Below are 18,432 nucleotides of genomic sequence, written 5' to 3'. Positions count from 1 at the left end.
GTTTTTTTCCTTTTACTTACTTACTTACAAAGAAGCCTCATTTCTGCTGTTCAACACTGAACAAATTTAAACTTTTTAAAATTGAAAAACTCTCAGCTGTGTCTCTAATAAAACCTCTGTAACTTTGCTTCACTTCAGCAGCATCAGGTAACGTTCATATGTTGATTAATGGTTTTCTTTCGTTTTTGATCTACTGCTGAATATTTTTATAAAATCCCAGAACAGGAAAATCACCTTCATGTTTTTCTATGTTTTATTCTCAGTTACTTTGACACAAAGGCCTCTGCTGTGATGCTCACACCTTTGGTAAAGTCTCGCAAGTGTCAGTTTTCTTTTTATAGATATAAAAATATGGAAATGTACTGATACGTGATCTGAATTATACTATTTCTGACTGTCTGAGGCAAAATTTCCCCGAATTGAATCGAATCATGGATCGAATCGATTCAAGAAATCAGTGACGATACCCAGCCCTAGTTTCTAGTCACCCTTGCATTATTTAGTCTACCAGCCTAAATACATGGCTTGGCTTCTGTTTCATGACTATTTACATTGTAGATTCTCACTTAAATTATGTAGTAAATAAAAGTGTGAAACAACTCAAAACATGTTTTATATGTTAGATCCTTCCTAACAGCCGCCCTTTGCTTTGATTCCTGCTTTGCTCACTCTTGGCGTTCTCTCCATGAGCTTCATGTCACCTCAAATAGTTTCCAACAGTCTTGAAGGAGTTCAGAGGTGCTGAGCACTTGTTGGTCCTTTGCCTTCACTCTGCGCTCCATCTCATCCCAAACCATCTCCACTGGGTTTATGTCAGGTGACTGTGGAGGCCAGACCATCTGGTGCAGCACTCCATCACTCTCCTTCTTGGTCAAACAGCCCTCACACAGCCTGCAGGTGTGTTTGGGGTCATTGTCCTGTTGAACAATACATGATGGGATGGCATGTTGCTGCAGGATGCTGTGGTAGCCATGCTGGGTCAGTGTGCCTTCAGTTTTAAATAAATCCCCAACAGTGTCACCAGTAAAGCCCCCCACACCAGCAAACCATCAACTCCATGCTTCATGGTGGGAACCATGCATGTAGAGACCATCGTTCACAAAGACACGGCGGGTGGAATCAAAGTTCTCCAATTTGGACTCATCTTGTGTTTCTTGGCCCAAACAAATCTCTGCTTGTTGCTTTTCCTTAGTCGTGGTTTCTCAGCAGCTATTTGACCATAAAGGCCTGATTCCCACAGTCTGCTCTGAACATGTAGAGATGTGTCTGCTACTGGAGCTCTGTGTGACATCTATCTGGGCTCTAATCTGAGCTGCTGTTAACTTGTGATTTCTGAGGCTGGTGACTCGGATGATTGTATCCTCAGCAGCAGAGGGACTCCTGGTCTTCCTTTCCTGGGGCGTCCTCATGTCAGACAGTTTCATCGTAGTCTTGATGGTTTTTCTGACTGCACTTGGGGACACATTCAAAGTTTTAGCAGTTTTCTGGACTGACTGACCTTCAGTTCTTACAGTAATGATGGGCTGTTGTTTCTCTTTAATAATATTAATAATAATGGATTGGATTTATATAGCGCTTTTCAATACCACTATTCATTCACTCTCACATTCACACACTGGTGGAGGCAAGCTATGGTTGTAGCCACAGCTGCCCTGGGGCAGACAGACAGAAGCGAGGCTGCCATATAGAGGGGTCGATGGCGCGATATGGCCTTTACTTAGCTGATTGGTTCTTGCCATAATATGAACTCTAACAGCTGTCAAATAGGGCTGTCAGCTGTGCACCAACCTGACTTCTGCACAACACGACTGATGGTCCCAACACCACCAATGAACCCTGACAGGCTCACCTGTGAGGTGAAACCATTTCAGGTGACGACATCATGAAGCTGAGAGAAGGCCGAGGGTTTGCAGCTGGGTGGCTTCTTTCTTGAATCTAAATTCTAAAACATATTTCGAGTTATTTATCTTTTCTTTTTTTGCTACATAATTCCATACATGTTGCTTGATATATTTGATGTAATTAGTATATATCTACATATGTACATATATTGTGCATATATAATGCATGTGTGTGTAATCATCACAGCTGCACAGAAAGATTAAATTGATTAAGTGCTTGCTGCAATCTTGGTGTTGCTGTTTAATGCTAAAGCTGTGTGTTAAAACTGATAAAATTAAAAAGCTTGATTTTTGTGTCCACTTCTGACACCATCATGCCACAAAACGAGAGTTGGAAATCCATTAATGTTGTTGCTTAATTTTATTGCTTGAATGGGCATTGGTGATAAATCGCCTACATATGCAACTGAAATCAAATCAGTATAATTTGTCAGCTCAATTTGTAATTCTTATATGGCACTTTGATATTTCAGAAGGCCTTCTGCTTCTAGATTATGATAGTTTTTTCTGTAAAGCGGATGTAGGTGGTATTATGAAAGGAATATAATGAAAGACTGGCTCAATAGACCTAAATGACAGAAATCATAACAGTTTTATAGTTATGTATACAGTTATTCATAGATCTTACAGAAACCAGTCTAGTCTGGTGTTTTCAGTCGGACTCTGGAGGCTTATGCCTCATTGCAAAGTAGCTGCTTGGAGTTATGTTTGGCCATCCAACAGACTTCTCAGTGTCTCAAGTTACTTCAGTCTTTTAAAATAGAACATCCTGACATTCTACAGCTGAAAGTACCAGTGCCACAGCTCTCCTAATCAGGCTACATAGCTAACAGTTTTTTCACTTAATGTCAGACACTGGTCGTAGTTTTAGAATCGCAAAAACTCCCAACTGTCAAAATCTTTTCTTAGACTCAAACATGTTAAGAGAAACATACAGTTATTTGTCTCCAGTTGTGCTTATTGTTCATTTTTTGACTTCAAGACAAGCTCCAAACATTGCACAGGGTGTAGGATTTGGAAACGGAGCAGAGGATTGAAAATCAGCATGTATTGGAACTCATAGACAGTTAATACATGCAACACAATAGCACACTATACTCGGTAAATGCAGGGCAGCACAGTGGTCAACTTTTTTCTTTATTATGATTGTAAAGAAATCTAAAATGGAATTAGGTTGCACTTAACAATGAATATAAAAATATGTTATAATATAAATATATTTCTTTCATTCACGCACATTAAACATGGAAAACAACACAAGCCCACCAAAATGCATATTTTGATTTATTCCTGTAATTACTGCATGTTTAGTATATGAGGTGTGCTTTCAGTTCACTGTTCATGATGGTAGTGACTTTAAGGTAAAGACTGTTGGTGAATCGTCTGGTGCATGTTCTAATCGATGTTGTCCTGAAGTTGACAACAAATCTTTTTTCTAACAGCGGGAGATGAAGATGTCTTCCAGGACAGGCAGCTGGTTTGTTTGTCTTTTTGTGTGCTGCAGAGCTGCTCCCTTACTATAACAGAATGGCATAAGTGCAGACACCTCAGTGGAGTTCTGGTAGAAAGACACCAAGAGATGCTGCAAGAGATTTACTTCTTGAGCAGTCTAATGGGGGCATTATGCTCACTGTGTCATGGGTGTGTCGTGATGATTTTGACCTCACATGTGTCGCCCACAATCCTTGTGGTGCATCGGCGGATCACGCTCCGCTCGCTTTCTGTAACCCGGGTCTTTGTGCTGCATCCACCGCAGTAAGCCGAAGACACGACTACAATCGTGTCAGTTTTTACCACCATTTTCTTTCCAAGCTTCTCGGACCACCACGACCTGGGTGACTGTGAACCTACACAAACCGTCAGTTTAGTTATTGTTTGCAAACTGTGTAGTTTTGTTTTATTCGATTTTTAATTGACTTGAACATTTTCTTTGTGCTTCACCTTTTTTTTTTCTGGAGAAGACTTTTTCAAGAATACAGATTGGTGTGTGTGTTTTCTTTTTTTGGTTCAGTGTTTTTCTGTTTTGCCACCGTCATTCAAAGCAAAGGTGCAATTAACAAATAAAGTGGAAGCGACTGGCAACAACAGCAACTCAGCCATAAAGTGTTAGGCCACATGAAAGCTGTTCTACCTGCAAAGGGTGGGCCGACATCCTATTAAATCATCTGGATTAAGAATGGGTTGTCGCTCAGGTTCATATGTGTGAAGGCCAACAAGGAAATTCTTCTGCAGAATATAGTGTAGATTAGAGTTGGATGTGTCGAGACCAGTCGTGGTCTCGAGACCACTTTTACGTGGTCTTGGTCTTGTCTTGGTCTCGACGGACTTTTGTCTTGGTCTCGCTGTTTCGGTCCTGCGTTCTCAAATCGACATAGTGTTCGGGAGATTTGGAGTCAACCATCAGCGGAGCGGGGGGGTGGCTTACTGGGCTTAAGCCCGGGTCATTTTTTCAGAAGCATGGGGTCTTTTGGAGTGTAATTTGTTAGCTAGATGCCTGACTGACAACTGTATAAAACAAAAATAACACACGAAGCACAGAGCGCACCGTCGTAAATTCCCCCTAATTTTGGTATGATCCGAGCTCAGGCACTGGGCGACTGAGCACAGCACCCATGTGAGCGAGGGGGGAGAAGCTGCTGCCTGCGAGTTTGCTGCAGACAGAGGAGAGCTTAAGTTTGACCAGGTATCAAAGCAAATCATTCATACTGAACTAATAATGTAAATATGACGGTGCATCACAAAAGATTGATATCAAACTGATCACTTGGTTGCGTTACTTGCTCTTCGAGTGAATCAACAAATGGATAAATAAAAAGCCGAACAGCAACGCTGATTTTTTAGAGAGTCTTAGCTTACACTTCATATTTTCAGTTGTTTCCCTCCACGGCTAAACAAACTCTAAATCGGTTTCAGTCATGTACTGATGAACACAACAATGGACATAAGGAGCTTCTTTCAAAGAAAAAACTCAGGTAGATGTTATTTTATATATTATGCTTTGGATGTTGTTTAGTATATCTATGCAAAACAAGAGGAATTTCAATACACAGCAGTATATTCACAGCTGAAACCAGATATTTACACTTTATGGAGAAAACATAAAAACTTTTTTTTTACTGTTAAACATCAATTTAGAGTAAACTTGTTTTAGATAAATAAATATTGAAATATCTTTTGAATTAGTTAAATGTCAGAATAAAGAGAGACAGAGCTTCTATTTTAGTCACTTTCATCAAATGTAGGAGTACATGTACACTAAGTTTATTGTTCATTAATAAGAAAACTCCAGACGATTCCATTCTGAGCTGAAGAAGCTTCTGATTGGTTAGTAGAGTCCATGTGAGTAAACAGGTGGCACAGCTGTGGATGCATATAAGGCAAAACACAGAGCCTGTTTCTTTGACATGGGAACATCAAGAGATGTCAACCAAAACAACAGGAAGAGAACTGTGGAGCTCCATAAGTGTGGCTCAGTTTGAATACAATTTGGTGCCGTTTACAATTAAGAAATACAGATAGTTTCTCTCTTTACTCTTAAAGTTAACAAATATGTTTTTTATATTTATCAATCTAAAAAAATAAACATTTAGTCTGATTTGATGTTACAATTAAAAAAGTGTTTGTGTTTTGATCTGAAGAGTGTTTAAATATCTGGTTTCAACTGTGTATTTGATGATGTTGGTGTTTGGCTTGATTGTCAGCACAAAGAGGAACAGAGAGAGAGGGAGAGAGAGAATGAGGACAGAACAGAGATGAATAAGAGCAGGTGAGACACACATGTTAGTCAAATGGTTGTTTGCCAAAACTCATCAGAACATGTATCTCGTACCTAGTGTTTCTTTTTAGGTTTGTTACTTTTCAAATTCTGTATTTATTAAGTTCTGCAGGCTTGTTTGCACAACAAGGCTAAATAATTATATAAACGTTTCTCAATCTAAATAGTGGACTTTGGTAGAATTAAAAAATAAGTGTAGTGCAGGTCTATGATGATTTTTAGTGCTGCTATCATCTAGTTCTGATTCTGGTTCTGTCTTGGTTAAGTCCTCAGTAGTCCTGATTTTGAACTGTTGTAGTCCTGTTTTAATTCCGGATCAGTTCTGGGTCTGGTTGAATTGGGGTTTAGTCCTCGTGTCTTGATACAGCCCTGACTTTGTTCTGCCTCGCTGCTTAATTAAAAAACTAGTTTAAGGTGTCCTGCATATGTATATATAATAGCATCTGGCTGCAGTTTAAAGACTTTTTTTGTCTCGGTCTTGGTCTTGGTCTCGTCTCGGTCTCGGTCTCGTCTCAACTTGGTCTTGGTCTTGTCTTGGTCTCGATACCCTCTGGTCTTGGTCTTGTCTTGGTCTCGGATTAGGCGGTCTTGACTACAAGTCTAGTGTAGATTAGGGAATTTAAATTGATGTCCAATACTGATAAATTGTTGCATCCTAAATGTTATGGGGCCATTTGCCTTCAGATGGAGCACTGTTGTTTACAAACATAAATCTGCTAATTTAGACATGAACACTATTAGAATGAAAGAGCAATTTAGCTTTCTCCGATGGGTGGGTGGGCTGTCCCTCAGCGACACAGTGAGGAGTTCAGTCATTCGGGAGAGGTTCAGAGTGGAGCCCGTACTCCTCCACACCCAAACGAGCCAGCTAAGGCTGTTGCCTCGTGGGCACAGTGTTTCAGCCGGGCATGCCAGTTGGACCCAGAACACACTGAAGAGATTGCATCAATCAACTGACCTGGGAAAGGCTCAGGATTTCCTCGGATAAGCTGAAGGAGGTGGGTGAGAGGGAGGCCTGAACTTTCCTCCTTCGGCTGCTTCCCAGCAGCCTGACATCAGATAACTGGAGGAAAGCCCTGAATGAATTATTGATCTGTTATTTCAGATTTTAACTTTCACTGAAGTGGTTTTAATGAAGTTTCGTACATCATTCATAAAGCATGGCTCAATGTGCTACACTTTTTACTTGCTGTTCAGTTTTTTGGATGTTGATTTGTCATATTTTAGTAATATGTGAACGTCTTTTGTAGCAACATGTTTTCATTTACATGTTTATCACATCATATTCAGTTTAAGTGTTTTTCTTCTTCTTTGTCTGGAGTATAACCTGTAATATTGATGATGCGTGATGCTGCACAGTTAAGCGACTGAAAAATGTGATTAATGGTTTCAAATGCCTTACAGTCTTTGACATTGTCCACTAAACAGTTGTCAAATTTAACTTAATGTCTGAGTGTTTCTTAGTTTTAGACTACTCAGCTAGTCTCATTTTTACCCTCATTCAGTCAACTAAGAAATTCGTTTCCAGGAACATCCCCAGTTTATATACTGTTAATACTCACACCCACACCCCAGAAATCTCTATCAGCATTTGCCCCAGTGATTCTGAACATGAAATAAAGCTTAACATAGAGATACACAAATTTCTAATTGACTGTTGCATTAATAAAACCATCCATTTCAAATATTTTTGTTATTTCCCAAAAATTGGGATATTTTTATTGTCTTGTGAGTGAAAAAATATTTTCATTTCGGAGTAAAAAGAGACCTACAATACAACCATGTGTTTGAATTAAAAACTCAACAACATTAAGCCCAGCACCCAGTTTTAAACATCGCTAACACAACAGCTGCACTGATGATGACGCTGGCACAGTTTAATGTGGAGCCATTAGTGACATGGCGAGCTCAAGTTCAGTAAAAAAACACAACATGTTTCTAGCGTCCAAGACAGCAGCACTGTTTCTGTAATCACCATTAAAACCTTTACTGTGAAAAAGCTGTTGGGCGTCTTTCATCATAGCAACCATCAACAAACTCGGACATGAAGACTTTGAGCAGCTACAATCCACCACCGTTTGTTTTACACCGCGAAAAATCTTCCAAGAAAAAGAGTAAAGGTACTTTTTTTTTTCATGCCTTAGTTATTTCACTTTGACTAAAATTATTTATATATTTTTTGCATTTAAGAAAACATAACATTTTAGCACGGCACATAAATACTATCACAGGTTTTTGTTTTGTTAAGAGATGTTTTTTGCAGTTAAACTTTAAAACGTTGTAATTTCTAAAATGGACACTAGTGAGCAGTTCATTCTGAAAAACCTGTTTTTTCTCTTTTGAATATTCATTACTATTCATTAATAAGACAAAAGTATTTATTATCCATGGTATTTTACTTGATTAAGTCATGGAATAATCAATAGATTACTTGATTACTAAAGATGACAATATTTGTGGTTATAAATAGGCAGTCTTGTTGTTAAGTGATGACTTATCAACTCAGATAAGTCTGAGCTCAGTCTGCTCGTGCGGCTGACCGGCCAGCTACCTAGCCTGACCGGTCTCTCCAATGTGATGTTTGTGTATTGTATGTACGGTCGGCAAGGTCAGTCTCGTAATTGCCCCTTGGGAATAAATAAAGTCTTCTGAATCTGAATTTTCAGGTCCAAGCCTCTGCTGTGCTAACTGAGGCATTGTTATTAACTTTTTGTTACAGTTTGTCATGAGGACTCACACGCAGGACTCCGTGATAGGAAGCTTCACAAGCAATTTATTTACACAGTTCACCAAATGTATATACAAATGTGCAGAAATACTGCTATATATAAAAGTGGGGGGACAGGGCTCCAGGGAAATCCAGGGAAACAGACTCTCGCTCCTCTTCCAATAATCCACAAACACGATCAGGCTAGAGAGACCAGGTTACATTTGTGACACATGGAAGACATTGTGAATCCGCGTATTCCGGGGCAGTCTTAGATGGACAGAAACAGGGTTAATCAGGGTGTCAATTTCAAAAGGGCAGATGAAGGTGGGAGATAGTTTTTTGGATTCAGACCTGAGTAGGATGAACCTGGCAGACAGCCAAACCTTCTGTCCGGGCGCGTAAGGTGGTGCCGGGGTCCAGTGACAGTACGCCAAGCGCTCGGCCGTGCAGAGAAGGGCGGCTTCAGTGGCTCTCCTGGCGCGCCGACTCCTCTGGCGATGCTGCTGGAAAGAGGGCACAAAGTGCTCACCTTCAACGGCAGGAAACGGAGGTGGTTGGTAACCTAGGGACGCCTCGAAGGGGGACACTCCGGTGGCAGGGGAGGTGAGGCTGTTGTGAGCGTACTCGATCCATGGGAGTTATTCGTCTGGTTGGTGGATGTCAAGCATTGGAGTGCCGCTTCGAGCTCCTGATTGGCCCACTCCGTTTGGCCATTTGTCTGCGGATGGAAACTGGAGGAGAGACTGACCTGAGCTCTGACGACGTTACAGAATTCCTTCCAGACGCGCAACGTAAACTGTGGACCCTTGTCTGAAACTATGTCCGTGGGGATTCCATGGAGGTGTAAAACGTGGTCAGTCAGGAGCTGGGTGGTCTCTAGAGCAGAGGGGAGCTTGGGGAGGGCAACAAAATGAGCAGCTTTAGAAAAGCGATCGATGATTGTGAGAATGACTGAGTTACCTGATGAAGGTGGCTGAATGGTGATGAAGTGGATAGCAATGTGCGACCAGGGGCGGCTTGGCGTAGGCAGTGGTTGGAGTAGGCCGGAAGATGGCTGATGGACGTTGTTGTTTTGGGCACAAATTGGACAAGTGGCAATGCATTCACAATCATCTTCTGCAAGAGAGGGCCACCAGGCGAAGCGCTGAAGGAAGGTAATGGTGAGCCAGGTCTGTAGGTGATCGAGAGCTGGAATCTGGTGAAAAACAGGGCCCACCTGGCTGGCCTGGCATTTGGCCGTTTAGCTGACCGAATATACTCCAAATTCTTGTGGTCCATCCACACCACGAATGGCTGGGCAGCGTTCTCCAGCCAGTGACGCCACTCCTCCAGGGCGAGCTTGATGGCTAGCAGTTCGCGGTCTCCCACGTCATAATTTCCTTCTGCGGGGGAGAGACGGCGAGAGAACTAAGCACAAGAGTGAAGCTTACCACTTTGTTGCTGGGAGAGCACGGCCCCCACTCCGGCGTCCGAAGCGTCCACCTCCACGACAAACTGTAGACTGAGATCTGGTTGGAAAAGGATGGGCGCTGAGGCGAAACGTAGCTTCAGATGAGAGAAGGCTCATCCCAGCTGACAGGAACCTTGGGTGAGTTGAGACGAGTTATTGGCAAAGCAAGCTTACTGTAGTCACGAATGAAACGAAGGTAAAAGTTAGCAAAACCCAGAAAGCTTTGGAGTTGCTTGCGGTTAGAAGGGGTTGGCCAGTTAATGGCGGCTTTAACCTTAGCTGGGTCGGCTCTGAGGTTACCTTGCTCAATGATGTAGCCCAGAAAGGAAACTGTAGTTACGTGGAACTCACACTTCTCTTCCTTAACAAAGAGATGGTCCACAAGGAGATGTTGTAAGACCTGTCTGACATGGCGTTCATGTTCGGTGACGGAGCGTGAGAAGATGAGGATATCATCCAGGTAAAAAAGACAAAGTGGTTGATGAAGTCCCGGAGCACGTCGTTTACCAGAGCCTGAAAAACAGCTGGAGCATTGGTGAGACCAAACGGCATGACAAGATATTAAAATGGCCAAGATGGGTGTTAAAGGCCGTTTTCCACTCATCCCCCTCACTTTTCCTGACCAGGATATTTGCATTTTGCAGGTCTTAGTGAAGATTGTGGCCCCCTGGAGAAGCTCGAAAGCGGAATTCAACAGCGGGAGAGGATATTTGTTTTTAACCGTAATGTTGTTGAGGCCTCGATAACCAATGCAGGGCCATAAACTCTTGTCTTTCCTGGTCACAAAAAAGAAGCCAGTGGCTACTGGGGAAGATGAGGGGCGAATTAAACCTGCAGCAAGTGACTCGTTAATGTACTTTTCCATGCTTTCACATTCAGGCTGTGAAAGGCTGTATAAACAGCTGGTAGGGAGCGGTGCGCCCGGGAGAAGGTCAATCCCGCAATCGTACGGCTGGTAAGGAGGCAGCGAGCACGCTCTATCTTTGCAAAAAAAACCCAGTTTGAGGTCACTCCTCCCCCCACCCCAGGTTACTCTCCTTTCTCCAATCAAGGACTGGGTTATGTTGACGCAGCCAGGGGTAGCCTAAGACTAGCGGTGTGAGGGGGGCTTTGAAAACTGCAAGGTTTCAGAATGATTTCCAGAAAGGGTTAAAGAAATGGGCTCTGTAATGTGGGTGATGTCTGGGAGACGCTGACCACTAAGGGCTGTAACTTGAAGAGAGTGTGGTAGTGTTTCAGTGCTTAGTTTTAGCTTATGCGCCAGCGAAGCGTCAATAAAGTTCTGTTTGCCCCAGAGTCAATCGGAGCCCTAAGAGAATGAGTCTTGAGTTGCACAGTTCATTTTGCTGCAATCATGAGACGTGGAGGAGACCGTGAACAGGAGACCTCATCCACCCATACTCTCCTCTCTACTGGCGGGCGGTCTTTTGGCCAAGCCGGACAAGCGTTGGCGATATGGCCTTTGCAACTGCAGTAAAAACACTCACCGGCCCTCCACCGTCAATGTCGCTCCTCAGGCATTAGTCTGGAGCGCCCCAATTGCATGGGTTGTTCACCCTCTTCCATACTGTCCGACACCTGATTGCCTCCGCCACTGGTCGCGCCTCCGCCCAGCGCCATTTCCGTGTGTCCCAGATGCCTCTGGGTAATATAGTTTCCGGTTCCCCGGCTCGCTCTTAAATGCTCGTCTACCTTCATACACAGTGTAATCACATCAGAGAGAGTCAAAGGTAAGTCCCTCATTACCAGTTCATTTTTCAATTCATCACAAACATTATTCAGTGAGGTACTTATCAATGCCGACTGCCCCCACCCGGTCTCTTCAGCCAAAGTCCAAAACTCGACTGAGTATTCCGCTATACTCCGTCTCCCCTGCTTTAAGTTCAACAATCAAAGAGCAGCCACCTCAGCTCCGGTGCCTCTTTCAAAACCACTTTTAAATTTAACGAGAAAGTCCTGCTAAGTGATCTCAGGGTCAGTTCTTAGCTTGGCTTGTGCCCAGTTCAATACCTGCCTGTAACAGCTGAACAATATAGGCAATTTTGGCCCCATCAGTCTCATAGGTCTGTGATCTGGGTCAAAAATCCTGCACACTTATGAAACTCACCCGAGTAAGATTCCATAGCAGGTAAAGATTGCTCCGGGGGTTCTGGGTGAGCCGGTGTGGAAGAGGTAGATGGTACGGGCGCCAGAGTTTCGGAAGCCGGTAACTGTGGAGAGACATGCAGAGGAGGCGTGGATGGGCGTTGAGCGAGGGCTTGGGTGAGCGTAGCCAGTTGCTAGTTAGTGTGCTGTAGCATTTGTGGCATTCCAGAATTGCTTCCGGGGTGAGGACAGGCTGCAGGGTGGGGGTTGAGTCTGCTGAGTCCATGGTTGGCTGGATCATTACTGTTACGGTTTGTCGTGAGAACTCACATGCAAAACTCAGCGATAGGAAGCTTCACAAGCAAGTTATTTACACAGTTCACTGAATGTATATACAAATGTGCAGAAATAGTGCTACGTACAAAAGTGGGGGGACGGGGCTCCAGGGAAATCCAGGGAAACAGACTCTCGCTCCTCTTCCATTAATCCACACACATGATCAGGCTCTCTTTCTCCAACTATCACCACACAGGAAACGGGGAAAAGGTCAAGGGAGTCTGTACACAGGGAAATGTTTGTTAGTTCAATGCTCAGAAACACAAAGGGGAAACTTAGCTGGCAACTTGACGACACTAACACGAGTCAAACACAACGATCCAGCGAAGAACAGCAGTCATCGCCTGGCTTAAATACTGGTTGCGTTAATGAATCTCAGGTGCTTCCTCCTCTGAGGGGCGTGGGCCGAGGACAAGATGAGTTGAGAATGAGTTCCACCCCGGAGAGCGAGAGAGAAACAGTTTATCAGCGCCCTGCTGATCCCCCAGGCCGTGACCTTTTATTGAGATCAAACCAACCCTCTTCTTACATCTTCCCTGTGCTACTGTGATTATATTAGCAAAACCACGGCTCTGTAGCTAGCCACCAGCCACCATCATTACAGTCCATCAGCTAGCTTAACTTCATTAACTGTCTAGTCAGTGTGTTATTTTGTTTCCTGTATATTCGTTTACTTTCCAAGTTACAGTAGAGCCGAATGATGCCTATTCACTGAGAAACTGTCAGTCACGTGTAGTTAGCCAGTGAGAGTGCATTTCAATCATATTTGACCCTCCTCATCACGTCTTATTGTATTTTTTTTTTTTTAAACAAAGGCTTTTTCTTGTGACATTACCAATAAGTTTGATGTGTCACATGGCCCTCTTCCTATTGAAAAAAACAAAAGTTGTATCCAAGATGGCCGACTTGTAAATGGCCACCATGGTCACCACCCATCTTGAGGAGTTTGCCCCTCACATATACTAATGTGCCACAAACAGGACTTTAATATCACCAACCATTCCCATGTTATTACGGTGTATCCATATAAATGGCCCACCCTTTACTTAAACATGGAGTCTGCCTCACAGTGTTTTACACTTCACACGTGTCCTGGATATGTCATGCTTAAGCACATCTGTTGAACACTTTTGGATATAGTTATAATCACTGATACATTTACACAATTATATGATAACGACTTTGTAGATGGGCAGCCTGTTTATGGCAGTTGAAGTTTGTGCAGTCTCCTGACACATTGCTAACATTTCTGTTGGCTAGGAATGTCACCTAAGTTGTTAATAAAATAAAATTATATTTTTACTCTACCTCTGCAGTGACTTTGTTTTTGTTTGTTTTTTTTAGCTTAGTATCCTACGCTGTCATAAAGTAATGTGGTGTGGTACGATATTTGTCTTGCTATAATGATGCATGGCCAAAAGGTTGATTAAAATGACTTTCATTCGACTATAGAAAGTAGTTGGTTCATTGATTCATTGTTGGAGCTCTAGTTGCATCCTTCTTTGCATTCTTGATCTTTTTTATTTACTTTGGTAGCCTCTATCACTCACTTTGTATTCTACATTATTCTGTATATGCTTTTTATTCTGTCTCTGCTTATTTTTTATGCTTTACTCACAGTCTGTCTTCTCTCTGTGTGTCTCTCTGCTACTGCTGTAGGCACGTATCAGGGTCAGTGGAGTGGTGGCATGCGTCACGGCTATGGAGTACGTCAAAGTGTTCCTTATGGCATGGCTTCTGTCATCCGCTCACCTCTACGAACTTCGCTGTCTTCACTCCGCAGTGAGCAGAGTAATGGTACAGTACTGCGTGACAGCCTATCCGATAGCCCTGCTGGCACACGTGGTGGTTTTGTGCTCAACTTCCAATCAGATGGAGAGGGTTCAGAGAAGAGAAAGGGTCTTTTTCGCCGTGGCTCCTTTTTTGGTAGCCTTCAGCGACTACGCAAATCTGATTCACGCTCATCAATTTCTAGTAAGCGCAGTTCAGCACACAGTGACACTACTATGAGCCGCATCAGTTCAAGTGACGCCAACTCTACCATTAGCTTTGGAGATGGAGACCCTGGCGATGACTACCTGCCTCTTGAGGACAGTGTGGATGCTACCACCACCGAGTCGTATGTGGGCGAGTGGAAAAATGACAAACGCAGTGGCTTTGGTATCTCTGAGCGGTCTAATGGCATGAAATATGAAGGCGAGTGGTTGAATAATAAACGCCATGGCTATGGCTGCACCATCTTTCCTAATGGGACGAAGGAAGAAGGGAAGTACAAGAACAATATGCTGATCCGGGGTATCAGGAAGCAGCTGTTCCCACTAAAGAATACCAAGACCAAACAAAAAGTGGATCGTGCCATTGAAGGAGCAGTGAGAGCAGCAGCCATCGCCAGAACCAAAGTTGAGATTGCCATCTCCAGGTAAACTACTTTTACCACCTTTTTCTTTACTACATTGGAAGTATATTGGGTAATATATACTGTACAAAATTTTATCCATATTTTATCTATACTATTGTCAGAGCATATACTGCTCATTATTAAATACTATTAGTAATACTCTTAATACTACTCTGCATATTTTGGCTTGACACAAAGACATTTTATTGCTCATTTTGACACACTGGCTTACAAATGTAATTGAAACTTCATAGTAAGCATATGGTACTTAGTATTCTGTGGAATGAAAAAATATTTGCTGCTTGTTAGTTTGGGATTGTCTTTCATATGTGTCACATGTTTCAGATGATCAAATATATTTTAAAACTGGACAAAGATAACCCAGTATGTAAATGCTCATTTAGTTTATTAAAAGAAAAAAAAAAGCTATCCAACCCTACCTGCTCTATGTGAAAAAGTAACCGTTAAATCCCCAAAACCTTTGGAAAAATATTCTGTCTAAACTTTTTTAAAGGGTTGAGTCTGGTTACATCTGGTGTAAAACTAACACACCATTTCAAGCCTGTTTTTCAACTGTTTTAACTGCACATCCCCCATCTCAAATATCATCAGCACCCCTAGATGCCCTCCTCCCACTGCCTCACTGATCTGACCTCCTGTGACACCTGCATATTCACCTGTACTCCTAACCAACCCCGAAGTCCCCACCAGTCAAGCCAACACCAGCATCACTTCCACCTCAATCTCCTCTGCCGGCATGCATCTCAGCCCCAGAAACCCATTTTAGATGCCATACCTAGAATCTACTGGAGCCACTCACTCAATTTTGGGCACAGTGACCCGAGTATTCTGATTACTACAGGGACAACAGTTGCCTTCAGCTTCCACATATTTTCTATCTCCTCTCTCAGCCCTTGTTATTTCTCAGGTATCTTGTTCCTATTTCCTGATGTTGCTATTGCTACATCTTATCACTACAGCCTTCCTCCTCTGCTTGGACCCAACTACTGGCTGGTTAGCCTTGGCACTTCCAGGCCTTACTCGGCAACGGTGTTCCTGCATACTATGCCATCCACTTCATTATAGCTTTCCATGTATGATCTGCCAACTAGTATTTATGATCTTTGCTGTTCTTGCTCCTTTTTTCTCTTGGGTTTCTGCTGCCTGAGGTATCACCAAGCACATGATCATTCGTGGCCATCTTTCTGATGTACTGATGGATTGTTGTTGTTGTTCTTACATCCTGGATAGTAATTCTACACTCACTATTCGTTGGCCAGGATTTGGTATGAAACCTTCGATACGTGGTAAAGGCTTTTCTTTTTTTAATGTCAGTGGTTTCTATCTCCTCCCTTGGCTAGCTTATTATTCCAGCAGGGTATCTGGCAGGGCATAGGTGTTGATTACCTAGAGCTTGTTCTTCCCATTCAGCAGACTCCTCAGGATTTGCCTTGCTCTTTGGCGAAGGCAGCTTCTCTAGTGGCCTCTTCATTGTTCAGTTCACCTCTTGTATTCCCATGTAATTCTAGCTATCCTCAATATCTGGAATATTGCATTTTGATATTGCAGCCTGCTCAGTTCTGACTACTTTCCATCTTTTTGTTGTTCAGGCTTACGTAGAACAGCAGTGGGGACAGGGTAGGGCTTTATCGCTGGGCAATATGGCCTAAAAATCCATATCACGGTATAATTTGAAGCAAGTGCGGTAACGATATATATCGCGATATATTCTTTTCTTCTGTATCACGTATTTTACACACTATAAGGCGCACTTAAAATCCTTTAATTTTATCAGAAATCGTCAGTGCGCCTTATGTGTGAATTCTGGTTGTACTTACTGACCTCGAACCAATTTTATGTGGTACATGGCGCGCAGAAATCTGTCAAAAATGTTTCAGTACAACTTTGGTAAGCTATGAAGCCACACCGCTTGATGGATTGCCGGAGCATTACGGCTGCCGTATTCAGGAGCCCCGCGGAGTGATCTGGGTCCAAAACTCCGTCTTCTTCAGGTCCCAAAGTCAAACGAACACTGCGGCATCACTAAGAGTTACAAACTGTCTAAATTATTTCCAGTGTTGCCAACTTAGCGACTTTGTCACTATATTTAGCGAGTTTTCAGACCCCCTTAGAGACTTTTTTTCTAAAAAAGCGACTAGCGACAAATCTGGTGACTTTTTCTGGTATTATTGGAGACTTATTTATGACGACTTTTTGACGTTAAAATGCATATTGCTCTTACTCTCAACAAGCAGCGGTGCTGCCGTGGGCACCTCACCCGTGCCAAAGTGCTCACAGGCGGATGATGGTCCTCCCCCATCTGCTATCAGGGCACAGAGATGTTGACCCCTATGCGTCCAAACTGCAAATGAATCGCGCATGAGCGAAGCCGCTGCTCTCGCACTGACTGTAACGCAGTCAGTTCTTCTTTTACTGTTATGCTGTTTTGTGGATCACAAGGTTTAAAACTACTTATCAGAATCAGAATCAGAATCAGAATACTTTATTGATCCCTGGGGGAAATTATTTTATATATATATAATTATAATAATTATATATAATTTATATATAATTATTTATAAACACACACACACACACACACACACACACACACACACACACACAGCAACTCCACCAGAGTGCCAATTTCGGGTCACTTTTGCAGGTGTTCTGGGAATCCATCCTACCTCAAAAAACATCCTACCCAATGTTTCTGCGCAGACGCGGCGCATGTGCACAACACCAAAGCCAAATTAACTTCTTTTTCTCTCACCCATCTGGAATACTTAAGGTTATGGTTATGGCGCTTTGGGTGCCTTGAAAAACGCTATATAAATCCAATCCATTATGGTTAGGGTTATGGTTAGGGGTAGGGTTAGGTTTAGTCACAAGTCACCGTCAAATTATAATACGGGTAGGACGATTTGTCAGAGTAGGATGGTTTCTCAGAACACCGGTCCAAGCCCGGATAAAGGAGCAGGGTTGGAATTGTGACATTAAAAAACAATAATTGCTAAAAGAAATTTAATTTATAGTTCTAAATAAATTCTAACTGCATTTAGGACATTTTTTGCTCACTTTTTGCCTCTTCCACGATGTTATTTCTCTGTAGGTTACAGAGAGGTTACAATTACATTGGCAGAGGCTTCCATGTGGTGTTAGGCAGTTTATTGGACGTTAGTTAGATGGGACCAGTCCCTTCGAAGGGTCCTTGGTAATCAAGACTGTCCAGCCTTCAGTTAGCTGTTCCAGTTGCATCCATTAGCAGCTGGTTCATTTGTTCTGCCAGGTGCTCACTGAATACAGTTAGGCTCTTAGGCAGTAGGTGTGAATGATGTGCGGGCCTGGTGCTGGCGAACTCATGCTTGAGACTCTTTCTTGGATGTGATGGTCACATCACATGACATGCAGTTTAGAGTGGTTGCTATGGGGTGCTCTTAGATCCACTAAACACTGAGTATTGTTGTTGTGTTGCATCCATCTCCCATATGCTATTCCAGTGTTGCTTCATCTCCAGCCTTGGTGGGACTGCTCTCATATTGTTTTCCTGCCTTATATTAATGCATCTTTGATGGTTTAGTAGAGAACATCTGGTTTATTCTCATGGTTTCTACTTCTGGTATACCTCTTAAGGCGGTTAGCCAAGACTGTGTATATTTGTTTGGTTGTTTCAAAGGCCTCAGAATTAGCAGCTTGTTGTACTTCTTCTACACTCCATTCTTCCTCATACCTTTCTGCAGTTTAAATATTTTGCTAACTTCCTGCAGTTTTCCCTTG

General features: G+C 42.7%; 1 protein-coding gene across 6 annotated transcripts in view; it reads left to right on the top strand.

The window, feature by feature from the left end:
• Positions 1-18,432, top strand: part of LOC101473907 (junctophilin-1) — a 43,469-nt gene that overhangs the window by 2,094 nt on the left and 22,943 nt on the right. For all 6 annotated transcript variants that reach the window (XR_013094384.1, XR_002721396.3, XR_001168050.4 and 3 more), the window contains exon 2: positions 13,917-14,676. Coding sequence is in view for 3 of the 6 variants with exons in the window: in XM_023154100.2 (XP_023009868.1) it covers positions 13,917-14,676 (760 nt within the window). In the remaining 3 variants the exon portion in view is untranslated. The remainder of the gene's footprint in view (positions 1-13,916; positions 14,677-18,432) is intronic.

This window comes from Maylandia zebra, linkage group LG18, assembly GCF_041146795.1.
Source record: "Maylandia zebra isolate NMK-2024a linkage group LG18, Mzebra_GT3a, whole genome shotgun sequence".
NCBI classification, from domain to species: domain Eukaryota; kingdom Metazoa; phylum Chordata; class Actinopteri; order Cichliformes; family Cichlidae; genus Maylandia; species Maylandia zebra.
The sequence above is the reverse complement of the archived record's forward strand: the minus strand, read 5'-3'. Positions and strand labels throughout refer to the sequence as shown.